The sequence below is a fragment of the Antechinus flavipes genome, chromosome 4 (genome assembly GCF_016432865.1).
Source record: "Antechinus flavipes isolate AdamAnt ecotype Samford, QLD, Australia chromosome 4, AdamAnt_v2, whole genome shotgun sequence".
NCBI lineage: Eukaryota > Metazoa > Chordata > Mammalia > Dasyuromorphia > Dasyuridae > Antechinus > Antechinus flavipes.
The window spans coordinates 2,191,725-2,217,856 of record NC_067401.1 but is presented as its reverse complement, the minus strand read 5'-3'; the positions used below and the strand labels follow the sequence as shown (position 1 = coordinate 2,217,856).

At 59.6% G+C, this 26,132-nt stretch overlaps 1 protein-coding gene across 10 annotated transcripts in view; it reads right to left on the bottom strand.

Moving 5' to 3' along the window:
- The window catches only part of LOC127562547 (pericentrin-like), a 77,142-nt gene that overhangs the window by 3,478 nt on the left and 47,532 nt on the right, over positions 1 to 26,132 (bottom strand). For 5 of the 10 annotated variants that reach the window (XM_051998349.1, XM_051998356.1, XM_051998357.1 and 2 more), the window contains 17 exons: positions 24,392 to 24,484; positions 22,086 to 23,051; positions 18,497 to 19,396; positions 17,460 to 17,562; positions 17,041 to 17,207; positions 14,160 to 14,357; positions 13,761 to 13,931; positions 13,481 to 13,676; positions 13,136 to 13,358; positions 11,902 to 12,052; positions 11,100 to 11,786; positions 9,354 to 9,610; positions 9,005 to 9,104; positions 3,370 to 3,447; positions 2,172 to 2,351; positions 1,532 to 1,693; positions 1,040 to 1,272 (listed from right to left, as the gene is read on the bottom strand). In XM_051998349.1, the coding sequence (XP_051854309.1) occupies positions 1,040 to 1,272; positions 1,532 to 1,693; positions 2,172 to 2,351; positions 3,370 to 3,447; positions 9,005 to 9,104; positions 9,354 to 9,610; positions 11,100 to 11,786; positions 11,902 to 12,052; positions 13,136 to 13,358; positions 13,481 to 13,676; positions 13,761 to 13,931; positions 14,160 to 14,357; positions 17,041 to 17,207; positions 17,460 to 17,562; positions 18,497 to 19,396; positions 22,086 to 23,051; positions 24,392 to 24,484 (4,865 nt within the window). The remainder of the gene's footprint in view (positions 1 to 1,039; positions 1,273 to 1,531; positions 1,694 to 2,171; positions 2,352 to 3,369; positions 3,448 to 9,004; positions 9,105 to 9,353; positions 9,611 to 11,099; positions 11,787 to 11,901; positions 12,053 to 13,135; positions 13,359 to 13,480; positions 13,677 to 13,760; positions 13,932 to 14,159; positions 14,358 to 17,040; positions 17,208 to 17,459; positions 17,563 to 18,496; positions 19,397 to 22,085; positions 23,052 to 24,391; positions 24,485 to 26,132) is intronic. The other 5 variants (XM_051998350.1, XM_051998355.1, XM_051998353.1 and 2 more) reach the window with 5 other exon arrangements.

Sequence of the window (26,132 nt, the reverse complement as noted above, 5' to 3'; positions counted from 1 at the left end):
ATGAATATTCCTCATTCTTCCGATGAGCAGAGACGACTCCCTTGTGGGGGTCGGCCTGGAGATCCCATAAACGGTCCCCCCGGGCCGCTGCCGACACTTCCCAATTTTGGAAGAGTCAGTGTCAGCTTTCTGAGTCCACCCCAGCCACCAAAGGGAGCCAGCAGGGAAGCGTTCAGAGCACGGGGACCGACGCTTGCCTCTAAAAAACAAAAATCATTCCGTCCCCAGCCCCTAGGGGGCGAGCAGATTATGTGTGTGGCCCGTCCCGATGGGATGGGGGCCTGGGAAGGGGAGCGAGGGCACAGGTGAGCACAGAGAGGTCACGTGCAGAGCAGCCGGGGAAGGGAAGCCCAATGGTTGTGGAGGGTGGAAGCAGAGGATGCTGCCCAAACTCTGGGGGGAGACAGACTCTCCGAAGAGGGAGGGGACGAGGAGTCTACTCCCCAAATGGAAATGGGAGACGGGGGTCAGTGTCGCTGGGCCGCACAGCAGGAATGAATGGCCAGGGAGTCGGCCAGCCCGAGGCCATGCTGCGGGCACCCCCGATTGGGTCTGCACTTCCCTCTGCTGGCAATGGGGAGAATGGGCCGGCTTGGGGAAAGATGGGGGTGAAAGAGCAGGAGGCTGCAGCACCCAAGGTGGCGGCTGTGTGAGTGGAGACGAGAGGCTGGGCGCAAGGCGGGGACGAGGCACCCGGGCATAACCGGGCTGGTGTGGAGGCCAGGAAGACGGTGAGGGCTTTGGCAGAGGCTCTGAGGACAGAACGGGCTCTGCCACGTTAGCTCATTATGTGCCAGCCCAGGCTTGTCTCCACAGGAGGAGGAAGGAGGGCAGGAAGGCCTCCGGACCATCAGTCACCTACAGGAGCTTCCTCAGGAAGCAGGTGAAGGAGGAACACTCCTCCCACAGGGCCCGGGGCTGGGGAAAGTGGGAAGAGATCCTGGGATGCTCACACACACACACACACACACACACACACACACACACACAGCTGACACTGGGCAAGGCGCCATCCCCGGCGGCGGACACTGGCATTTACCTTAAGATGGCGATGACCACCCTGACTGCGGTCCTGAACTTGGTAAAGGGGCGAGATGGAAAAGCCCGCTTGTCTATCTTGGAGGGGAAGACTCCCAAGTGTGCGATCATGGAGAGGGTTTCTTGTTCGGAATCCTGAAAGCCCCCGATCAGCAGCAGGAGGTACCTCTTTTGGTAAATCAAGGCCTTTCGGAACCTCTCCGCACGGAGAAAATGCAGGTAGAGCTTTTCCATCTTAGAGGGAAAAAAAGAGAGCGGAGCCTAAGCTTTTGCTGGGGCCGCTGACGACGAGCTCTGGTGGTTCTGCCGCGGCACACGGCATCAGCCTGTACTCCTTGCCCGGGCTCCCCACTCTGGCCACCCTCGGGCTTCCGTCTCCAGAGAAGGCCGGGAACAACAGCCAAGCCTGACCCTCGAAGAAGCCTGCGGGCAACCACAAGGGCTCGTGAGCCCGTTCCCTGAGGTCCTCCTCCCACGTGAGGGCGCCGCTCACCCTGATGCGGCAGGTGCTCCCGCCGTGAGTGCTCTCGCCCTTAAAGGCGGCTTTCACCATCCCCGCCTCGCCGTGCCTCGAGCCCGGGAGAGCCATTTTCTGTTGCTTCCAGGCGGCCTTGTCGGCTTTCTGCAGCGTGCCAATCCGGTCCACGTATTTATACTTCCAGGAGAAAGGACAAACGTTAAGGCGACCCCTTCTTGGCCAGGGGACGGACATCCCGGCCCCCACGAGCCACCCAGAGGGCGTCCCGCTGGCTATTTTGGAAAGAAGCCCAAGTGGGGAATCCTTATACTCCCAAGTCAACGTGATAACTTCTACTTCCCAGGGACTAAGTCCCCAAGCGAGCCGTGGCCCAAGGATGGCTCTCAGGAGCTCCTTTTGGACTGCTCAGCTGCCAAGTTCGACGCCAGCCCCAAGCCAAGAAAGGTGCCTGGAGATGGCGGGCACGTACCCACCCACCCGTGGGGCCGCCTGGGGAATCTGTGGTGAAAAGCAGCCGGGGCCCCTTTGCCCTCTTCTCTCTTTCCCCTATTTCTGCGCCCACTCCAGCCTTGGCGCCTCAGCGGAGGGTCCCGTGCGGGTTCCCTCTAGCGCTCCCAGCCCCCCGCCCCACAGCTGGGAATCGTGGCCGTAGCACCTGACTCACGATGTGCCCGCAGCCCTTCTGCAGATGGTGCTTGAGCGTCTTCTCCAGCTTGGAGACGGTCCTGCAGAGCTCCACCTTCTCCTGGGTCATGGTGCTCAAGGCCTTGGTGAGGGAGCCATTTTCCTTCAGCAACACATCGATGAGACTGATCTGGGCCTGGGTGGTTTTTTTCTAGAGAAGACCAAGGGACGAGAGGGACCGTCTGCGGTCGGGAGAGCTGCAGCAAGGCCGCGCCCTCCTCCCCGGGGCACAGGTCATGGGAGGGACGCCCAGGACAGGGCAGACTGGCGGGGCCAGGGGCGCAGCGGCGTGACGATGGCCGAGTCAGGGAGCCCGAGGCCTGGGGGCCAAGCCTGCCTGGGACCGGTCCCGGGGGGGCTTCTTCCCACCTTTCCTCTTCTTTCCAAGAGGCCTCTCCAGGCCCTTCCAGCCCTAGCTCTGGGGGCCTGGGTTTCATGGCAGAGGCAGGAACGGTCCCAGAGAAGGGAATCTCTGGCCTCTCTCTTGGCCTTCCTCCTCCTCCTCCCCCTCCTAGTGGGGAGGAACGGCCAAGGACACAAGGGGGCTACACTCAGTGACCCACTGGCCACCCTCCCTGGAGTGGGCGCTTTGGCTTGAGATTCTCTGCCCCAAGGGCAGGTTTGGGGATCCGAGGTACAAGGCAGGACTAGGGGTGACATGGGAGAACAGGTTTTCCTCCAGGGAAGATTGTAAAGAAAAACTGTAGCAACAAAATGTACTGGTTCAAAGTCCGGTTTTTCCTGCGCTCTGTCAGCTCGGACACCGGCGACTTTCTTTTAGGTCTGGGCCGGGAGAAAAGCCCGTGTTGACAAGAGGCAAGGAAAGGGTGAAAGATGGCCTCCTCTCCCATGACCCAGAATGCCTTTCCCCGAATCCCAGAATGCCAAAGTCTCAGCAATGTGCCCGAGCCCCTGCGGCTGAGGGGGGACAAGCTCCCGATCAGCGCCTCGCAGCGAGCCCGACAACACGGAGCCCCCGGAAGCGGACAGCCCCCAAGCCAGCAGCAGGAGCCCGCTCGAAGCTGCCCGGGGTAGCTCTGGGAGCTGCGCTTGACCCTCAAGAAGGGCGCAGAAGAGAACAGACATTCCAAAGTGGCCCCTGCCAGTCCCCGCCCTCCCCTTCCCGACAGAAGCGCCCGCTGAGCAGAGAGAGCCGTGCAGGGACCTACATTGAGGGTGCCAGGTTTGTGTTTCTGCCCCAACCACGTGACTACCAGCGGCGGTCCCACGGCAGCCACGTCTTCCTCCTACAAGAGAAGGGAAGGTAAAAAGGCCGAGGAGCAGCTCTCCACTCTCCGGGGGCTCGTGGGCAACGCGGCTTTGACAAAGCGAGGAAAGCGGACAGTCCTCCCCAGGCTCAAGGGCCCGCGAGCCGGTCGCGCGCAACACAGGGAAGGCCTATGGAACGCGCAGCGAAACCGCAACAGAGAAAGGAAGGAGGCCTTTCCCCCAAAAGCCTCCTGGGACCTTTGGGGCAGGAGAGAGGGCGCGTGGCCTTCGGACCGAGAGGCAAGTGGCCGGCTCCTTGCTGACGGCCTCGAGGCAATATGGCAAAAGCTGGCAACAGGGGCTCTGACGGAGGAAATGGGGACCCGAGGGGCCCCACGAACTGCTGCCCACGGGGGCCACATTTGGCAAGGGACCAGCTGGTCAAGAAGATGCGGTCAGAGAATGGGAACAAGAGGCTCCTGGCCAGAGAGGCCGAATGTCAAGCAAAGACTGGGAAGATGGTTTTGATTTTCTCAGATGTTCTTGCAAGTTTAATCAAGGGGAATTCAAAGGGAAAAGCAGTGGGCAGGAAAATCCCCCAGGAGAGGGAGGAACACTAAGAAGAGACAGAAGAGTTACGTGGTGGCCCTGGCACCGACAGAGAAAGGCACAGAGCTGGGCAGCTAGGCGGGCAAGACCGGGAGCTGAGCCAGAAGGGGGCGAGTGGGGCCTGATAGAAATGGGGGCATTCATTTCCAAAATATATAGAGAACTGACTCTAATTTATAAAAAATCAAACCATTCTCCAATTGATAAATGATCAAAGGATATGAACAGACAATTCTCAGACGAAGAAATTGAAACTATTTCTAGACATATGAAAATATGCTCCAAATCATTATTAATCAGAGAAATGCAAATTAAGACAACTCTGAGATACCACTACACACCGTCAGATTGGCTAGAATGACAGGGAAAGACAATGTGGAATGTTGGAGGGGATGTGGGAAAACAGGGACACTGACACATTGTTGGTGGAGTTGTGAACACATCCAGCCATTCTGGAGAGCAATTTGGAACTAGGCTCAAAAAGTTATCAAACTGTGCATCCCCTTTGATCCAGCAGTGTCTCTACTGGGCTTATACCCCAAAGAGACACTAAAGAAGGGAAAGGGACCTGTATGTGCCAAAATGTTTGTAGTGGCCAGAAGCTGGAAAATGAATGGATGCCCATCAATGGGAGAATGGTTGAGTAAATTGTGGTATATGAATGTTATGGAATATTATTGTTCTGTAAGGAATGACCAGCAGGATGAATACAGAGAGGACTGGCGAGACTTACAGGAACTGATGCTCAGTGAGATGAGCAGAACCAGGAGATCATTTTATACCTCAACAACGATACTGCATGAGGATGTATTCTGATGGAAGTGGATCTCTTCGATTAAGAGAAGATCTAATTCAGCTACACCCAGAGAAAGAACACTGGGAGATGAATAGAAACTGCTTGCATTTTTGTTTTTCTTCCCGGATTATTTCTACCTTCTGAACCCAATTCTCCCTGTGCAACAAGAAAACTGTTCGGTTCTGCAAACATATATTGTATCTAGGATATACTGTAACCCATTCAACATGTAAAGGACTCTTGCCATCTGGGGGAGGGAGTGGAGGGAGGGAGGGGAAAAATCGGAACAGAAGTGAGTGCAAGGGATAATGCTGTAAAAAATTACCCTGGCATGGGTTTTATCAATAAAAAGTTATTTGGAAAAAAAAAAAAAAAAAAGAAATGGAGGCAAAACCAAATCTGAAACCCACATTTATCACAACAGCGGGATCGAAAGGGAAACGCATCCCAAGCCTGGCACCGACGTGTACCAGAGGAACAATGCAGAAAGCTCCGGAAGCCAGCCAGCTTCTGGGGCTCTTACTTTATCACAAATGAGAGCAGATAAAAGTGGCTTGGGAGGGGCAGCGGAAAGGCAGGGACTCGGCCGGGGGCCTCCCAAGTCGCCTCCAAACACCTTTAAAAATAACATCTCAAAACAAATTTGCAAGTGGCAGAAGCCACAGAAGACAGAGGAAAATCAGATTCCAGCCCGAGACAATGTGGCTATCGGCAGGAGAGGGCCGTTGCACCCCGGCGTGAGGGGAGCACGGGCCCCGCCCCAACGAGCCCGAGGTCCCGGGAGCGACGGAGCCAGCTACGGCTGCTTCCAGAGTTCTCAGACACAGACTGTACAAGGGTCAGATAACTGGAGGCTGCAGGAGCCCTTTGCAGGACTCTGTCCCAGTGGCCATGGGCAGGTCTGGATCACAGCCTCAGACAAGAAGCACCAGCCAAAGCTCCCCTCCAGGATCAGCATTTCCTTTTCCTGTCTGTCACCTCAGCCAATCTGAGAAGTTGCCTTAATTTGCATTTCTCTAATCAAGAGTGATTTAGAGCATTTTTTCAGATGGCTAGAAAGGGCTTCAATTTTTCACCCGCAAGTCGTCTCTTCGTATCCCTTGACCGTCTTATCGACTGGGGAATCATCTGCTTTCTCACAAATTCGAGTCGCTTCTCTGTTTCAGAAATAAAGCCTTTATCCAAACAGTGGCTGTGAAAGGTTTTCCCAGCTTTCTGCTTCCCTCCTAATCTTGGCTGCCTTGGTTTTGTTTGTGCAAAAATGTTTAATTTAATGTCATCGAAATCAGCCATTTTGCACGTTCTCTTGTTCTTCTCTGGCCATAAACCCACAGATCTGCCAGCTGGACTATCCCTTGCTCTACTGATCTGCTTATGGTATCACCCTTTATGGATAAATCAGGGAACCAATTCAACTTTATCTCGAAGAGGGTATTACATGTTGTGAATCCCTAGTTTCCACCAAACTATTTTCCTATTTTTCCAGGAATTTTTTGTGAAATAGTGAGTTCTATAGTCACCGACTACACAATTTCACTCTTTAAAAGGTACAAGAAGCAATAGGGTAAAGTCCTTCTGGACTTGACTCTCCTCCCTAAGAAGGAACAAGTGGCTGGGATGGAAATAATGGGAAATATTATGGGGATAGGCCACAAACGCCGAGTGGTGCTTGGCGAGGAAGACCAGGCAGGGTCAGATGTGAACCCTGAAGGGTTCAAGAAGGGCAGACTTTTCGAGATTCAGAGGAAAGCGAGATAAAGTATCCCACAGGGGACGTCCTGGCGGGAAGGGAAGCCAAACGCCGAAGGGCTAGAATTCCGATACCGTCTCATGCAACAGTCACGAGCCAGATGAGCCCAAGATTCCTCCACCAGAGTGGCTGCGAGAAAGGGGAAGTGGAGAAGACCAATGCCAAAGGAGAAGCTCTTGGGCAGTGCTGCGGGGGAGAGACCAGAAACAAGGAGCCCGAGGAGGTCACGGCCAAACGTGGGGGAGAGCTGAGAAGGGGGGCAAAGCCGAGATGGGGGCAAGAGCGCCAGCCTGCCGGCAGCTTGAAGGACCCGGGTTGCCGGTCTGTCAAAACCCCAGCAGTGGGGGAAGAGCGGGATGGGGGGGCCACGTGGAGATGCAGCTCTCTCGGGGGCGCCTGCAGGCCAGCGGAGATGCTAGAGCTCAGAGCTCCAGGGCGAGACTGGGTTAGAGGTGGTGACTGGGAGCCACTGCCTGAGATGATGGGGCAACAAGATAGCACAGAGCCCAGCACAGAGCCCAGCACAGAGCCCCGAGGACAGAGGCTGGGGAAGCTACAGGGTTGGGACACAGCAAGCATGGAGGTAAAGGCCAGAAAAGCAGGAAGGGGAGGGTCAGGAGAGTCCAGCAGGAGGAGGAGGGTCAGGAGAGTCCAGCAGGAGATTGCCACCAGCAGCTCCAGCAGGCTGAGAATCGAGAAAAACCCCTCCGACTTGCTCTTCCTCAAGAGAGCGATCTCGGGTCCGGGATGATGACGGGCCCAGGGGAAGCACTGAGCAGGGAGTCACAGCCCCGCTAACAGCTAAGGAGGGAGTCTCGGGATCAAGTGACCGGTCCTTCCAGGGAGCACAGCCCCAGCTCGAGGCCGGCTCCTTCAGAACAGACCGTCCCGCCTCAGTGGGTGAGAGTGCCGGAGTCAAGCTCTGACACTGAAATCAAAGAAGGAATCAAAGTCTCCTCAGACCCACAAGTGCAGGATGGAGAAGGAGATCCCGGGAGTCCTTCGGAAGCCCCGAGAGGCCAGACCCACCTCCCTGCTCGTGCCGCTTGGGGAGGGGCCACAGTCCCCGTACAGCACACTGTAAGGATCTGTGAACAGTGCAACCGTATCGGAAAGAAAGTTGGAATTATGCCCCAAAAGCCACTGGACCGCGAGGGCTCCCTGTCGCAGCCACGCCCTAGGCCCGTGCCCAAGAGAGACCACGGGCAGGAAAAGGTCACGTCTGTAAGACAAACATCAGACAATATATTGAAAGTCTTTCCATGGGGTGAAGAAATGAGAATCGAGGGGATGCCCATCAGCTGAGGGGAGATGCAACATGAAGCAGAATCCCTGGGCTGGAAGAGGCGACAGGCCGCGTGACCAGAGAAGCACGGGAAAGATCCATGTGAAGAGACGGTAGGGAAGTGAGCGGAGCTCAGAGGAGCCGTCCACAAGCGCGCTGACTGGAAGAGAGCGAGCACACTTGGGGGGAGGGAGCGCGCGCCAGCGCCGTGCGTCTGCCCTGCGCCGAGGCCACCCGTGGGGTGGGAAGGGAGCCAGTCACTACGGGCATCTGTCTGCTTCCACTATGCGTACGCCACAAGAAATCTGAGGCCTTCGCCCCAATGGGATGGCAATCATCCCAAAAAAGAGCTCTGTTAATTTTTTAAAATAAGAGCTGGGGGGGGGGGACATGGTCCGGTTGTGACATGCTGGACACTTCCTGAAAAAGTCACGGAATCGTTAATCCTCCTCAGCTACCAGACTTGGCGCAAGAAGTGAGCAAAGGTCTGAGAGGGAGAGACGAAAGTCAAGCGTCTGTCCCCGAGGAGGAGCCCCTCCTGCTCCAGGGATGAGTGACAGCTACAAGGGACAAATCAGAAGCGTAGAGGGCAGAACTCTGGAGAAGTCTACTTGAAACGAGGCGTTAACTCAGTGGAATTAAGATAAGGCTTCTCCAGCTTCCATGTACTTAGTACTTAGTATAGTTCAACAAGAAGATAGCTATAGTAGATAGGACATATAGAGTATATAAGAGCCCCAAGGACTGGGAGAGAGACATCCCGTCTCCCACCATCTCCGTGGCTCTCCTGCCTCCTGCACTTTGGGACAGATGGTTCAGACTGGGAGACTGAAGGAGAAATAAAGGCTTCAGACTTTATTCCCGACTAATTTCCTGGCGATTATTCTGCTGAAAGTAAGGCTGGTCCCGAGACTTCCAGAAAGGCAACCAGGACATCACACAGAAGGTCAGACCCAAACACAGGCCGCCGAAAACTCGTCTTCCCGTAACTAACTTTCGTTTCCACCGCAAGTCGAACGATTGTCAGAGCGCCACGGACACGGCTTTCCCGGGACCAGCCTGAGGATCTACCCGAGTCACGTGATCCCGGGCAAGGACCGCCCCCCATCCCTCGGGCCTCCGGCAGGTTCAGTGAGGTCCAAGGTGCCAACTTACCTGAGGGAGGCCTGGCATTAATTCTGACTTCAACTCCTCCAAAGTGAGCAGCAAGGAGGTCACGGCCTTTTCATTTAAGGACGTCCAGTCACTGACCGTCCTGTAGAAGAAGCGGATGGCGGACAACGTGAGCCGGAGGTCGGGGGAGCAGAGAGGGCCCCGCTCTGCCAGCTCCAGCGCTCAGGGTCATTGGGATTGCAGTCATGTGACACAGAAATGCCATGTACGGATGAATATTGCAACGCACCGGGAAGCCTCAACCCCCCGCCCACTTTTCTGCCTCCTGAGGGGCGTCCCCTCCGTCACAAACGGCCACTCCCCGCCCCCCCCGCACCCCCCCAAGGCCTACCTGTTAACAGTTTGGTTCATGAAGCCGGTCAGAAGCCCGAGGGCGTGCAGCAGCTGCTGCCGGACGTTCTCAAGCGGCTCCTGGTGCTCCTGCAGCTTCTCCGCGTCCGGGGGCAGGGCCGCCACTGTCCCGGCCTCTTGCCAGGTCCGGCTGACGACGAAGCCCTTGTCCTTCTCGAGCTCGGTGATGGTCTGCTGGAGCTGCTGGATTTTGTGCTCATCTCTCTGACGCTGCAGCTCCAACTCGCGCTGCCAGCCCTCGAAACACAAGACCACAGAGGCGCCGCGTCACCCACGTGCTCGCCGAGCATCCCGACTCTGCCCGCCCCGCCCAGCCCCTCGGCATACCCCTGGCAAACGGGCCAGGCCGGACCCCTCCTGTGCTGGGGGACCTTCAGTGACAGAGAGACTCCTGGCAAGGTGGGGGGGAGGGGGGGCATCCCAGGGCCGGGGACAGCCTGGGCAAGGACCAACACAGGAAGGGGAGAGGCTGAAATGCTGAGGGTGAAGGGCTTGCCCTGGCGAGGGAAGGAGGGGCTGAGGCCTGAGCTTTGGGAAAACGGCCTGGCCGGGGGCTCCCATTGGGAGGGGGGGCGACCCTGGAGCTGCCTCAGGCCAGTCTCTCATCAGCCGGCCACTGCTCCGAATGCAAAGAACTCCAGTGAGGGGACAGGCTAACGCCCTCCCTTGTACCCTGTGCGGCAGAAAACTCGCCCAGCAACAATGGGAAAACTGCCCAGGAGCAAAGGCTGGTTTCTGGGGCCGGGACAAGCGTGAGTGACCTTATTTACCGAGACCTTTGAGACATGGAGCTTGATCCACGCCCCCGACCCCAGCTGAGGGGGCAGCAGCTCCCAGTTTTCTGTTCCTCATAGTTAAGGGCCCACATAAGAACTAACTCGGCCCATGTGGGTAAATAGGGCCCCTTCCCCTGGCTCGCCGCTGGGCCCTTCAGGCCCTGAGCCCACTGGGCTTGACTGAGAACTGAAGAACTGACACCCTTCTCTCCCAAGATCCCAGCTGGTCCTGACCCATCTCAGTACGGGCCTCCTACTCGTGAGGCAGCCCCAGCCCCTCGGTCCACCTCCTCGGTCCGACCCTCTGTGGCGCTCCTCGTGCCTCTCTGCCGAACCTCACCTCCCCCTCTGCCCCCCTCTCATCTCGGCCGCCTCCCACGGCCCCAGGACCACAGCCCATAATTCCTGGGCTTCCTGCCCAGAGGTCTCCAGGGCGAGGACCAAAGGGACTTCTCCTTGTGTCTCTAAGCTGCTGCCCACACACTGGCTCCCCTCCCAGCTCCCACGGGCACTTTTATCAGAGCCCAGGCCCGGTCCTCCCCTGCCCCGTACCCACCCGTGGGCCTCTCTGTGTTGAGCAGACCCTCCCACCCCACCCTCCCGGCCATCGTTCCCGCCTCTCCAGAGCCGCCATCCCCGCTTCTCCCCCGGCTCTCCTCACTGTGCCTCATTCTGTGCCCCCCTCCAATCCGTCCTCCACCAAGCACCAGAAGGATTTCTCTCAAGCCCCAGCCCTTCTACCAACTCTGACCGCCCTGGGCCTCCAGCCTAAAGGCCTGGCGCCGAGATAGCCTCTCCCTGGCCCCCCTGGCTGCCGCTGCCTCTGGCGCCTCGGCCCCCAGCCCCACCTGACACCTCGTCTCTATCGGGCCCCCACGACGGCGCAGGGCCGTGAGCGCAGGCGGTGCGCCCCCCGAGAGGAGGTCGGCCCGGGCCTCCGGGCGTCTCACCAGCCTCTCCTTCTCCTTCTTGCCTCTCTTGCCCTTCTCCTCCTCTGCTTGCACCTCGTGCCTCCTCTCCTTGTCCCTCCTGGCCTCCTTGCCGGCCTCGTCCTTCAGCCGGCTCTGCAGCTGCTCTAGCTCGGCCTGCAGCCTGCCCTGCTTGGCCCTCTCCTCGTCCATGTAGCAGAGCAGCTCCTGCTTCTGCTTCTGGAGGGCGTCCGCCGAGGCCTGCAGCCGCCCACTCACCTCTTTCTCCTTCTTCATCTCCTCACAGTGCACCTGTACCTCCAGCTCGAGCTGCTTCTGGGCGGCCAGGCCCTGGCGGCGGGCCTCATCCAGCAGGGCCTGCAGCTCGGCGCCGCGCGCCTTCTCCTCCTTCAGCTTGCGCACGAAGGCGTGCTGCAGCTGGGCCTCCTTCTGGGAGCTCGCCTCGCCGGCGCGCTTGCTCAGCTGCTCCGTGACCAGGCGCTCGTGGCTCAGGGCCTCGCCGAGTTCGGCCGAGCGGGCCCTCTCCGCCTCCAGGCTGCGCTGCAGCTCGCCCACCTGGCTGCGCTCCTGGCAGAGGAGCGCCTCGCAGCGGGAGTACTCGATCTGCAGCTCCTTCTTCAGGTTGTCCTTCTCGGCCTGCTCGTGCTGGAGGCTCACCACCAGCTGCCCGTTCTGGCTGCGCTGCTGCTCCAGAGACGCCTGCAGCTCCTGCGTGGGGAGGAGAAGGGGCGCCTGCAGCCGGGCCCACGGGCCACAGGCGCGTGCCCAGGGCCCGTCCCCACGCCCGCCCGCCCCGGCCCGTCCCGTCCCCCCGGGGACCCACCTCAACAGCCTTGGACCTCAGCTCGTCCTTCTGCACGCTCTGCCGCCGCTCTTCTTCCAGCAGCACCTGCAGCTCGGCCGCCTTCTGCTTCTCGGCCTGCAGCCCGTCCAGGGCGGACGCCAGATCTTCCTCTCTGCTGTCCAGCACGGATCTGCGCGGAGAGAGGGGGCCCCGACAGGGCCCGACGAGGCGTCACTCGCGCAGGAGGAGCCCCAGGAGCGGCCAGTCCAAAGCTGGGCCGAGCCGGAGAGAGCGGCCGTGGCCGCTGGGCCCTCTGGCCCCAGGCCATCCCCCTGCTCCAGAGCCCCTCCCTGACTTCTACAAGCCCCCGGGGCCTCGATCTCAAGGTGGCGATCGTCCCTCATGTGGCCCGGCTCCCTCTGCTCTCCCGCTCCTCCTGATTTCTCCTAGTTCTCAGACCCTCAAAGGCCCGTCAGGAAGATGCTGTGGCAGCTGGTGACTGGGAGCCCCCTACCGGCCCGGGCCCACCTGCCCTTGGTCTCAGGCCGACGCTTGAAGGTCGTCAACAGGTCCCCTCTGGACCATCCCTGGTTCCTGCCCTGGACACCAACAGGGGCCTCCAGCCTCGCCTCCCACTGGAGCGGGCATGTGGTTCTGCCTAAAGGGAGGTCTCCGGGAGAGCGCCGGACGCCCCGTTGGGGCTGCGCGTCTCCTCCAGAAGCCCCGGCACGCACACCGGCCTCGGGAAGCGGCTCGGAAGTCCACGCCATTCCCGGCTGCTCCCCTCTCCGGCCCCTCCCCTGGGGCTGCTGGGCAGCTGTGACTTCCAGCTGCGAGGGAGCTCAGGAGCTTCCCAGGCCAAGTTCCCCCCTCTGGAGCCGAGGAGAGGCTGGCAAGCCTGAGGGCTCCAGGGGGGCTCCTGCCTCTACCTCCCAGCCTGTCTCTGGCCCGGCCTTTCCTAATGCCCGTCTGCATCTCTGGGTGGGTGGGGTCAGTTCCCAGCCTGTCTCCCTCCTGTGCTCTTTACTGTCTCCTTTCTAGATGCTCCTGTTTGGGCACAGACTCCCGAGTCTCCTCCTGCTCGTCCATCCTAGATGCCCCAGCACACGTCCCGAGGGCACCAATGTGCCCCCAACAGAGCGCCGCCCCCCACCCGGCTGCATCGCTCCGGTGCCAGCCCTCGCTCCCTCCGCAGCTGCCGAGTCCCACTGATTTCACACGAGCCGAGGGTCGGGCAGAGGGCGAGCCCTGCCCTGCCGTCCCACGCCCGTACCTCAGGTGGGCGATGTCCTTGTGGGCGTCTTTCAGGGACTGGGAAATGGCCTCCTTGTCCCGCTTGCACTCCTCCAGCTGTGCTGTGAGTCCCTGGGCCGTGCTCTGCGCCGCCAGCAGCAGCTTCTGAGTTTCTAAGCCCTTCTCTTGCTCGGCGGTCAGGGTCTTCTGCAGATCGCCCACCAGCCCTTTCTCTTGCTCCACTTTATATTCCAGTAACTCGACTAGGGGGAGGAGCGGGGCAGAAGGGCCCAGGTTACCCAGCGAGCGCAGCAGCCGCGGCCCACCCAGCCCGCCTCCCTGCCCGCGGCCCGCCATGCCCGCCTCCCCGCCCCACCCCTATTACTTTGCCTCCGGAACTGGTACTCCTGCTTGCTGCCGTGGTCCTCGACGTTGGTGAGGGCCTCGTAGAGCTGCTGCAGCTTCTCCTGGTTCTGCAGGTGGGTCATGCGCAGCTGGGCCCGCAGGGCCTGGATCTCGGACAGCAGGCTGCTCCGGTCACTCAGATGCAGGTTCTCCAACGTTCTCTTCTGCAGCTCCCCCTGGGGGAGGAGCCGGAGCGCACTGAGCACCAGGGACCCCGCGCCGCGAGGGGGGAGGGGCCGCCTGCCACCCCCCGCCACTACCTGCTCCTTGACGACATCCTCCAGCTTCTCCAGCAGGGACCGATCGTCTCCAGACTCCAGATTGCAGAGCTTCGACTGCAGCTCTACCTTGAGCACGTTGCGCTCCTTCTCCAGGACCTCTTGGACCGCCTGCAGAAATTCTCCCCAGTCAAAGGCTGGGTCCGAAGGTTCCTTCAAGACGAAACAGACCCAGGACTGCGGTCACAAAGACGGCTCCCCTCGGCGGCCGGCCCGCCCCTGCCTGACCAGCTGGGATCCACCCCCGAGCCTCCCGACCCCCACGGCTCCATCTTCAGGACCTTGGGCAGAGCCCCATGGGGAGGGGGTCTTGGGGAGCAGGGATGGGCTCCTTTGTGGCAGGCACCCCCACCCCCACCCTGGCGCCCATCCCCCGCTGACCTTGTCCCCCGCTCGGGAGGACACCTGGGTGAGGTGCTCTTTGAGGGCCTGCACGGCCTCCAGCAGGCCCTGCCTCTCCTTCTGAAAGCAATCCGGGGGCGTGCGCAGCCGGTCGCTGCCCTGATCCGGGACAGAGGCTTCGGCTTCGGACAAGACCAGGATCTGCTGGCTCTCATCACAGACCATCTTCAGGAGCGCCTGGGGGCCGAACGGGGGAGGGGATGGCCTCAGAGGTGGGCAGCGACTCGGCCTTCCTGAGCCCTCGGGCAGGGAGGCTCGGCCGCCCAGGGAGCGGCTACAGCCAGAGCCTCCCCCGGGTGCTGCCCGGAGCGGGCGGGGAGTTGCGCTGGTCCCGCCTGCCAGGGCGCTCCCCTTCCCTCCCGCTCACTTCCCTCACGGCTGGGGAGCCACTCCGAGTGACTGCGGCCTTCCCCGCGCTCGCCCTTCCCCACTTGCTCGACGCGCTCTGTCCCAAACCCGCTCCCGCTCCACTGTGGCCACCTCCCTTTAGTCTCTGAAAGCTCATCTTCCCGCCTCCAGCCTCTGCCCCTTCAAAGGGACCTCGTGGAAGCTTCGGCCCGAGGTGACTCCCAGCACGACCCCAGCCCGCGTCTGTCCGAGGCAGCCGCAGGCGACCGAGCGCCGGGCCTGGGGTCTGGAGGCGGCCTGACACTGCCCGGCCTGGGCTAGCCGCCGCCTCCGCCGAGCCCCGCAGACCCCGGGCCCCTCCTGGGGCTGTCACGAGGATCAAACGAGATCCTCTGGGCACGGTACTTAGCACGGGCCCGGCACCCAGCAGGCTCTCCCCGTGCCGCCTCCTCGCTCCCAGGTGGGCGTTCCATTGTCTCAGACGCAGAGTCCGGGCTCCAGCCGAGCTCTCTCTGTAGCCCTCGAGCACACACTGCACCCCCGAGACCCACAGCTCTTCCTCACCCGCACCCCCCTTGCCTGGCCCCTCTCTTCTCGTCCCCTGTGCTCCCTGCCCCCCGCCGCGCCAGGTCCAGCCCGGGGATAAGTTCTGGGGACACAGGGACCCCCCCTGGGGGGCCCGGACCTTCTCTGGGGTGAGGCAGGAGGCCGGGCTCCTGACTCCGTGGTCAGCTCCCAATGGCCACGACTCTCATTACTGTTACATGACGCACGGCACCGGCTCGGACCTTTGCCAACTACAGACACGACAGGCCGTGGTGCCATTTGGGTGTGGCCAGTCTGGGGCATCCTGACCTTTGAGGGAGGGCGACACCCACCCAACAGCCGTGTCCCGATGTGCGCTGCTAAAGGTTTCACAAAGCATTAGGTCCTGGGGTCCCACGACCAGTTTTTTTGGGGGGTCAGCTTGCCAAGTACATCAGAAGCTGCAGCGAGAGCTCGGGCCGGGCATCCACACCCAGGCAGAAGCCTCTGCCCGTTCTGACTTCCAGGCCCAAGGGGGACGGCCATCTTGTTTCTCTCCCACTCGGGCCTGCCACGCCAATGACCCTCCGAGAGCCTCCTCTCCTCTCTCTAGAGAGGGGGCTCTAGACGGGTGGGCAAGGTGCCTCCGGGTCCTCGGAGCCGGGCCTGGCCATGCTGACGGCACGATGCCCACCACCACCCTGTCTGTCACTGACTAGAGCTGGCAGGCACCAAGGACCCAGCCAAATGCTTCTGGCAGCAGCCACCCGGCCCCTCGGTCACCCCTGCCCCCGCCGAGCTCCTTCGTATGTTCTGAAACTCCCCTTCTCAGCAGGAGCCCCCCCCCCCCCAGGACCTAGCCCCCTCCTCTAGGCACAAGGCCAGAGCCATTCTCTGCCCCCTGTCCTCCATCTGCCCCTTCTTTCTTCCCCTAATGTCCCCCAGGACCTCCCAGCCTGAAGCAGTCTCTTCTTTCTGAGAACTCCACAAGCCTTCTGGTCTCACCTCCCTTAGGCAACGAGCTCGTGACACTTTGGAGGAGAGTGTCTGGGGGCCAGCTGGGCAGGGGGCACAGGGGCTGCCCCTCTCCCCCCTCCTTCTGTCCTGGCTTCCCACCCCCCCTTACCTTCTCTCCATAGTCCCCGTCAATGAGCAGGAGGCGCCACGTGGACGGCACTCCGGCTCTCGGAGACCGGGAGGGCCCTGCCCAGAAGACCAAAGGGCCTGGGTCTTATCGCACCCCTTGGGTGTCTCAGGCTCCCTGCAGAGGCTGCTCTGGGCTCGCCAGGCGGCAAAACGAAGCCACGGCTTCTATGCTTGGCAGGCCCTCTGCTTGGCCAAAAGGCTCCCCCTCCCCTCGGGCTGCGCAGGGAACCTGATGTCCGAGCTGGGGGGAGGGAGGGGTCAGCACTGCCACGCCCCCATCTGCCACCACACAGGGCATTCGGGACGGGATGTTTCACAGACCAAGCTAAGTCGGGGCGCTGACAACGTGCCGGCCAAGAACGAGAAGCCCAGAAACCCGCGCCTGCTCTGGGCTAGCCCCAGAGCTCTGGGCAGGCAGTGAGGGCCCCGGGGCCAGGACCCCTGTACCTGGGTGTGTCCCTAGTCCCCTTCCTCCCCCCAAAACCGACCCGCCTCAGCCGGACCCCTGATTCTTCACTCTCCACTCCTGCTCCTCTCGGTGACTCTAAGGTTGCCATCAGCTCAGCAGCTGGCACTGCACTGCTCGCCACCAAGGAGGGAGAGGGACACCCTGTCCCCTCACCACTGAAAACAGGGGGGGCGGTTTCCTCCCTTTCCTTCTGGTTCCCGGGGGGCTCCCCCAACCCTAGCCGCTTTCCCCAATTTGTTTTTGTGGGGGCCAAAACATGGCCGCTGTGGAAATCTGCTCGATATGGCGCCCAACACGAGGCCCTCCGGCCCTAACTCCAAGCCTGGCCCCGGAGTCCGGGCCACATTCCCGAGCCCTGGGGTGGGGGGTTACCTTCATCTGCTTGGACTGCATTTCTAATTTATCCTTCATTGGTTTGAAAGGTCTTTGAACCATTCCAGAATTCTGAGCTTTGTGAAGATGAGCTACAGGGCGAGAGGACGGAGGTCCCGAGCGGTGCGAATCCTGCTTTAGTTTGTCTGGAAAATCAGAAATCCGACCTAAACGGGAACACAAATTGGAGTTCAGAGCGACCCCGAGCGGTTTCTCAAGCAAGCCCAGGCTGTGTAGGCCGACTCCTTGGGAGCAGGAGGCAAGGCGGGGCCCCTGGGCCAATGAGAAGGGCTCTGCTGGGGGCCCGAGGGTGGGGGGACTGCCAATCACACAACTCCAGTCAAGGGGAAGGAGACGCTTGTAAACGCCAGGGAGGACCGCGCCTGTCCCCCCTCCCCACCCCCCACCTCCCAACTCACTGATGTCATTGCCAAGGCCGTCCCCTTCTGAGCTGGGTGTTTTGGTTTGTCGGTCTTCTTGCAAATCCTTTGGTGTTAGGATGACGTCCTCGACATCTTTTTCCTATCCAAAAGAGGGGCGTTTCCCATCTCTCCCTAGGCTGCTCCCCGGTAACCCCCCGCACTTGTAAGCGCTTCCTGGCCTGGAGATGAAGTCCTAAGTCTCATCAGAAAACCAAGGGCAAGAGAGAAACCGTCCCTACTGGACAGTGAGTAGCGCTCGATAGCGGCCGAGTGGAATCCCAGAGCGCCGTTCAAAGCGACAGAGAGCTCGGGATCACGGCACCCGGGGACCCTCCGCGCCACCGAGAGGAGCCGGGACGGCCGGGCCCTTTCGCCCCACGAGCCTGGCGTGAGGGACGCCCTAAGAGCAGCCTCTGCCGCTCTCCCCAACTTGCACACCAAAGCCCCGTGCTTGACGAGTACCTCGGCCCCTCAGGCTCCCCTCCCTCCTTCACACCTGACCCTTGGAGCGTGACCAGCCTGGATCAGACACAGCAATGCCTTAGGACCAAAATCCCCCCAGAAGACAAGAAGTGGGGGTTGACCTGCAGAAAGTGAGTCTTGCCCACACACCGTGCTGACCCCTGGGCTCTGAGCTATGCTTCAAAAGCTGCTCTCATGACCTTTGGCCGGGAGGTGAACTAATAATGGGGGAGGTCTGGGGCAGTTGGGCAGGAGAGGGCCAACACATTTCCATGGGAACATGTTGAAGTCACACTACCTGAGGACGGGCCAGGGGACACCAGACCTCAGGTTTCATTGATTCCCGGGAAGTCCCGGGTGAGGACATTCCCTCTCCCAATGCCCAGCACCTTCCCTGCAGCGCCTCAGTCCTAAAGCAGCCCCGGGGGCGATGGGCGGTGGCCCAGCCAGTCCAGGGCCGGGCAGGGAAAGGGTCCAAGGTCGACTTGTCCACCCCTCTGTACTCCGGGCCACAGAAACGGCTCGAAGGAGAACCAAAGGGAGAGAGACGGCAGAACAAAGCGGGCACCTACCAAAATCCTCCTCTTGAGGTCCTGGCCGGCATCGGGCTGTGACTTGTCCTTACAGGCCGGAGGACTGGCTGCCAGTCCCGGGAGAGCAGGCAAGCCCAAGTAGCCTGAGGAGTCCGGCAGAGCCAAGGAGCGCCAGGTGGCTTCGGGGCTCTGCAGGCCGGCGGTGTGCGAGAGGGGCGTCAGGCGGAGGCTGGGCAGGCTCTCCAGTGTGGAGTCTCTGCGGACCAGCTCCGGGGAGCCCAGGGAGGAGGCGTCCGTGTCCAGGATCGTGTCCCGGAAGTGCTCCACGGTCTCCAGGGCATCCGTGTCGACCTGTGACCCGTTCTCGGTGCTGCCGTCCCAAGGAGAGCCCCGGGAGGACTCTTGGCTAGGCTCCCCGGAAAACCTGCCTCCGTCTGCAGGGGGCGAGTCCTGGCTTTTCATCTGCATCGGGACGTTCGAAGCGGCCGCTCGCTCTTCAAAGTAGCAGCTCTCGGGAGTCAGGGGCTCGGCACGGTCCGGGTCTCCACTCGGGCTGCTCGGGAAAGAGTCCGGGCTCTGATCATACTGGAATTGGCGTCTGCCCCGTCCCGGAGAAGCGTGACTTTTCGCATCGTCAGCCGAGTCCCACAACTGACAGACACTGCCGCATTCTGGCCCCGGCGAGGCGGGAGAGCCCGAGTCCGCGGCCGACCGGCCCCGAGCGCTCCGTGAGACCCGCCCGTGAGGTCTCTGGGAGGGACTCGTCAGCGCGGCGCCCTCCGACGGTCCCGGCGGGTACAGCTGCTTCCCGCCGTCGGCGTCTCTGTCTATGGAGGATATGGACTTGATCAGGCGATGGAGCTTCTCCAGAATGTGCCTCACTTGGGTCATCAGGTCTCCTTTGTGCAGCTGATCCCCCTCCATCGGCTTCTGCTGAATCTGCGGTTGGACAAAGGCAGGGGTTACTAAGCGGCGGGACTCAGGAGGGCTCAGCTCCCGCGAACACTGGTGAGGGCCCTTCTACTTCCAACCCTCCCGGGACCGGAGCCCTAGTCCCAGCCTCTTGGCCAGCTTCTCTGGAAGGAGAGACCGGAGTGAGAAAGCCTTCAGAAGGAGGGGCGGCTTCATCGGGCCCCAAGAGGCTGCCAGGTGGGAGCTCGGCCCTGCCACGTGCCCGCCCCGGATCTGGTTGTAAGGAAAGCTGTGAGCTCCAAGGCGGCTCCCGGAGGCGGGAAGGGCTTCGGAGAGGGACCAGGCAGGCCAAGAAACGTGGCCAGTGTGGCCTTCCCCACGAGGACAGAGCAAGGAGGGAAAGGACAGGCGCAGATGGAGCAAGGGAAGGAGGCTGGGCCTGCAGGAGGAAAACGTTCTGACTCACCTCCCCTCTAATGGCAAAGGTTTCTTGTTCTGTATTTCTCATTTTCCCTAAAACTAACTGTTCCTTTGGCTTCTTTGTGCTAGTTTATCCAGGCTGTTGCCAGGAGTTAAGTTTCCTTCGTTCCACTCCAGTTCTGCCCTGGGCCTGCCTCCCCCCCATCCCCCCATAGTGACCGTTCCTAGGACTTTCCTTGATGTGAGTCACGATCAGAAAGTCCATCTGCTGTGTGTCCCCCTGCCTGATGCTCATCTTAGCTGTTCTGCTCTTTAATTGGGGCGGGGCTTTCACGAGCGGCCGGGTTCTCCAGATCCAGCCCATCCTGCCCCGACGCCGAGCTCCCACCTGCGGCCTGCGCCCCGAGCCGGCTCACCCAGACGTCACCCCGTACCCCTTAACTCGCTGGCTCTGTCCTCTCACTATTTGGGCACCCCAATTAGTCGCCTCCATCCTGCCCTCATTCATCTGCCGGGTCCTGGAACCCTACATCTGACAGTGACCCAGAATTCACCTGGACAAAACCCACAAGGAATCACGCGGATAGAGCAGGTTCTGGGTGGAGAGAGCTCCGAGTCTGGACGACCAGAATTCAAATCTGGCCTCAGACACTCACAGCCTGTGTGGCCCTGGGCCCCGGCCTTTCCTGCCTCGGTTCCCTCAACTGTCAAATGCTGGGAGTCACAATGGCCCCTACCTCGCAGGGCTGCTGTGATGCCTGAATGAGGCATTTGTGAAATACTCAGCCCGGGGCTGGCACACACCAGGCACCGAAGCAGGGCCTGCTCTGCCCTGCCCCCCACCCCGGGGGCCGGCTGAAGAAGGCCCCTGGGGCCTGGCCTAAGGTACCTTGAGTCCTCCTAAAAGCTGGCTGCTGTGCTCTTTACTCAGCGGCATCCTCTTTTTCATAAAGAGGAGCTCGGACTCCAGCTGTTTCTGACAGACCGTCAGGACCGAGATCACATTTTCCCTCCTCTGGATACCTGCCTCCTTGCGGATCGCCAGGCCCTCGGGGGCGAAGGCCGCCTCCTCAACTAGACTCTAAAATAAACATGAAAACGGACACCGTGGGGGGGAGGGAACTCGCCCGCCCGCATCGGGGCTCCGGACACAAGAGAGCTGAGCCAGGACACGGCCCTCAGGGTGAGCCAGACAGGCAGAAGTTCCAGGCTCTGGCCACATACTCTGGCTGCGGGAGCCACACCTCCTTTCCCGGGGTTTTGCTCCCGTGGCTGCTCCACTCCTCCCCCTCCCAAAATGTAGCCGGCCACTCCTGGACACAGCCAGAGGGCGCGTGTCCGGAGTAACCGAATCACGGCAAACAGCGATCCGTCTCCCAGCAGGGCGAGCCGGCCTTATGGCCAAGTGTTCTATGCCCCCAGTTCCTAAGGGGAGGACGACTTTGCGAAAGAAAGGCTTGTGGGAGAACGTGCACGTTCCAGGTTCAGGTTGCACCTGCACTGTCCGAGAACTCTCTGCCTAGCCAATCGGAGCACAGACATCGGCCCTGGCGCGGAGCCGGTGACTGAACGCCTCTGGCCCCGGCCGCCTTTCACACTCACAGCTGAAAAGCTGCTTCTCAGAAAAAATTAGCAATTTTCAACACATTTCTTTTTTAGAGAAAATACTTTTAAAAATTGAAAGAAAAAAAACAAAAGCTTCTGGCTTAGAAACTGGCTGAGTGTGAGCAAAGGCAAATGCTGCTTCCAAGCACATAGCAGATCCCACTGGACACGCAGCGCCTTGTGCTGAGCTAAAGCCGAAGGGCCCCCCTCATTGTTATGGGGGGAAGCTGGAGGGGAGGGGGTGACCCAGGGGATCACCACCTCCAAAAACTACAGGCTCTGGCAGGACCTCCCTTCAAGACGACTGCCCGGCCCTAAAACAGGGCCCTAAAGGGGCCCCAAGGCCCCTGCATCCAGACCACCTGATCCAAAGGAAACGCAGAGCAGGCCTGACCTGAAGCTATATCCCTGATCCTCTGAGCCTCAGGGGTGTGAACTGGGGGCCCCCACCCTGGAAGCCCCAGCCTTTTCCCAGTGTGCAGAGAAAGAGAAGGCAGGAAAGCATGAGAGAAGCAGCAATGGCAGGAAGAAAGAATGGCTAGAGCCCTGAGGGCAGGCCTGGCTCGCCTTTCACCTCAGGCAAGCCGAGAACTGTGGAAACGGGAGAAAAGGCTCCCTGAGAAGAGATCTCAAAGCCCCGCGCCTCACGCCCCCTTTCTGGGTACACTCTTTCTTCTCAAACCCTGCATACCCAGCCATCACCACACTGCCCCCGGGTAGCAGCGGCCAGCTGCCACGGCCCGGCAGCCTGACCCCGCGCTTCCTCTGCGCCGGCTCCTTGAGCGACCCGATTGCTCCAAGGCGCCTCCTGAGAGTGAGTTCCGCACCGGAGCCGCCCGGGGGCCCGGGTTCCAGTTGTATCAAGAGCGTCTGCTCCCTTCAGGTGCTTCTGGATCTGTACTTGACATTGGGGCCCGCAGGCCTGGTGCTGATCGAGCGCCACCTGGTAGGTGACCAGCTTCCGGCTGAGGGCCTGCAGCTTCAGGTTCAGGCCGACGCACTGAGTCCGAAGCATCTGCAGCTCGGGGGGCTCCCCGGAGCCCCACGCCCTCTTGCCCTCCAGGTCCCTCTTCAGGTGCGAGCAGGCCGACGCCAGGGCGCGCAGCTCGGCCAAGAAGGCGCCCCTCTCCTCGGTCAGAGCGTCGGCCTCGGCTTCCTTCTCGAGGAAGGCGGCCTGCCAGTGCCGGGCCTGCGAGGCCGCCCTCTTGGCCTCCGCCTCCTTCAGAGACAGCTGGTGGCTCAGCAGGCCCAGCCGCTCGGTGGAAGCCGCGTGGACGCTCTGCAGGTCCCGCTCGAGGGCTTCCACCCGCAGCCGGCACTGGCTCTCCTTCTCCCGCAGGGCGTCCCGCAGCTGCTCCACGCGAGGGTCCGGCTCCCTCGCTCCCTCGTCGAGCACGGCGGCCCGAAAGGAGAAGAGGCCCTTCTGGAGCTCTCGCTGCAGATTCTCGGGCTGCGAGCTGTCCGAGTCGCCCTGGCTGTCACTGACTTCGTGAACCACAGGCCCCAGGAGGGAGAGCTCCTGCTGCAGCTTCTCGATGACTTCGTGCAGCTGCTCGGCCTCTTCCAGCTTCTCCTTTCGTAATCGTTCTTGGTTCTCACGCAAATTTTCAATGACAGCTTTTAGCTCCTCTATTTCAGAGCTTCTATCGTCCATCACCTGAGTAGGAAGCAAATGGCACAGGCCAGTTACGAACGGGAAGAGGCAGGACTCCTTCCTCTCGGATCATGGGTTTCTAAGCAACTCAAAAGAGCTGTTCAGTTCCATGAGTCTTGAGGGAAAAGAGAGACCAAGAAGGAGGAGGTGGAGGTTTCCAGAAAGGCCAAGAGAGAGTAAGGAGAAAATAGAGGCTGTGAGAAAAGCCAAGAGAGAGTAAGGAGGAGGTGAAGGCCAAGAAAGGACAAGAGAGACCAAGAATGAGGAGGTGGAGGCTGTGAGAAAGGCCAAGAGAGACTAAGGAGGAGGTGAAGGCCAAGAAAGGACAAGAGAGACCAAGAAGGAGGAGGTGGAGGCTGTGAGAAAGGCCAAGAGAGACTAAGGAGGAGGTGGAGGCCAAGAAAGGACAAGAGAGACTAAGGAGGAGAGACTAAGGAGGAGGTGGAGGCCAAGAAAGGCCAAGAGAGACCAAGAAGGAGGAGGTGGAGGCTGTGAGAAAGGCCAAGAGAGACTAAGGAGGAGGAGGGAGGGAGGATCAGAGTCCTCCGGGGGCATGCTGCCTGTGGTGAGGAGGCAAGACCTTGCGGGAGCAAGGAGGTGAGAGCAGCAGAAGGATGAGAGGACAGAAAGAGCAAGGGGAAAGACATATACACGACCCCTCCAACCTCACAGAAAGGGGGCCAATGGAAATTTTGATGGGTCATTTCTGGTTCTGCAGAGTCGGAAAAGGCGGTCAAAGAGGAGGCGCTCAGAGGCATTCTGAGCCCCACGTGGCCGGGACGGGGCTTCTCGCCCTCACCAAGAAGTGAGAAGCAGAAATGGGACCAAGAGAGGGGGTCTGGACCGGAAGGGTTTCGGGTGGTCTGACCACACGCCATCAGGTCCTCTTAAGAGAACCTTCGTGATGAAATGATCCCAGCTGGAGTGGCCAGAGCAGGTAGAAGATACTGCCAAAGCCCACTGCAAGCGATAAGGCCTCGAAGGGAGTGATTACAAGACATTAGTGAATGTGGAATTGCAGCAGGAAGGATGCATGTTTCCTCGGGGGAAGGGGGGGGGGGGCTCCCAGGCAGGGGAAGGGATCCTCCCTCTTCCCATCCGCCGCCCCAGAACCCACGACAGATCCGCATGGGCTTGGAGGAGGCAGGGACAGCAGTGACCATAGGCTAAGCCACGGGGCTTGCTCGGAGGATTCCACAGGCCCGAGGACCAGGGTGCCCCATCTCTGGAGCCTCGCTGCCTGGGGCCCCCGATCCCAGGAGCCCTGCCGGGCCGGCAGAAGCAGCCGCTCTCGGGGAGGAGACTGCAGACTGGAAAGGAGCAGGATGAAAAAAGGGCATCACCTTGAGCTCCACCGTATGCTCTACCTCGTGCTGCCTTCCCTTAATCTGCTCATTCAAAGAGACAATCTCCTGTTCTCTGTTTTGTAGAAACGCCTGTGAAAATCAAAGACAGAAATGTTGGGGCATCTTAAACGGCAAACTTTTGGGGAGGGTCGAGACATGACGGACTCTCCAGAGGGTCCTGACAGCGCCCGTGCAAATAGTCCCAAGGTATTTTAGCACCAGGCCAACAAAACGGTGACTCGTGGCATTAGGGGCGGTCCCCCTGGACCATCTGGTGGTCTGCATGAGGAACGTCCCTTCACGGATGCTGGGAAGGCCGCACGGCCCTTGGGGCACACTCTCATCGGTTCTCCACAGATCTCCCTGGGACCCTTCCTCAATCAAGGCCCAGGAAGAGTTTCTCTCAAGAAGTTCTGACTTAGAGCAAGACTAAGGCCTGGTGCTGACGCCTCCTGCGTGCCCTCTGCTCCTCCGAGCAGCTGCCCATCGCCTCACTTCCCACACGCTTGCAGCTCCCAGCTTGCTTTGGGGTATTCGACTGTAAGGTCCTTGAGGGCACGGACTGAATCTGTATCCCCAGAGCTTAGCACAGTGCCTAGAACCCAGGACCCCAAGTACTGAAGAAATGCTGACTGGTGACTGCCGTATGTTTCAGGCCAACGTGCTATTTTAAAGACAATTATTACACACTTTAATAAATTGATGAAACAACTTGAGATTTGTCACTGAAATAGATCATTTCCCCCAACAGATTTATTCTTCCTTAGGATCACAAAGATGACTGTAAAATACCCTTCCACAAAGACACTTAAAAATAGGACAACTTGGTTTCCGGTAAAAACAGGCCAGACTTCTGAAGCCCCCAAGTTTCGGTCCATTCTGTATCCTTGAGAAGACATGAAAATAGCAGCAAAGAAGTGACATGACCCATGACACGATACTCACTCAAAGGGGCTCTAAGCCATGGGCTTAGAAAGAAAATCAGGGCCCATCTCTGCTTTGGAAATGTTTTAGAAGCATACTGCATCCTGTTCTAAGCACCAATGACTAACTCCCACGCCCCAATCCCCCTTCCCAACACATATACTTACTCCTTTAAACACAAAATATCTCAGGAAATTAATTCTCTCTAATTCATGGCCAAATTTCTTTTTTTAATTTTCCAAATCCATGCAAAGATAGTCTTCAACATTCACCCTTGCAAAACCTCGTGTTCCAAATTTTTCTCCCTCCCTTAGCCTCACCCTCTCCCTCCCTTCCCTAGACTGCAAGTAATCCAATATAAATTAAACATGTGCAATTCTTCTATACATATTTCCGCATTTATCATACTACACAAGAAAAAAAAGATCAAAAAAGAAAAAAAAATGAGGGGGGAAAAAAACCAAGCAAATAACAACCAAAAAGGTAAAATACTCTGTTGTGATCTCCACTCGGTCCCCACAGTCCCTTCTCTGGGTGCAGATGGCTCCCTCCATCCCAAGTCTATTGGAATTAGCCTGAATCAGCTCAAGGTTGAAAAGAGCCACTGGACTCAAGTCTCAAGTACAACTAAAAGCTCACAGCAGAACATTGAAATGAGTGGATCCAATTCGTGTTGTTAATCTTCACCACCGACCTAGATTCTGATTATGGGAAAGATAACAATAGAAACATAATTGTATCGTTTACAAAATGGCACTTCCTCCAGTACAAGAAACTCAAAATACTCAGTTTCTTGATGTTTGGAGGCTAAGAG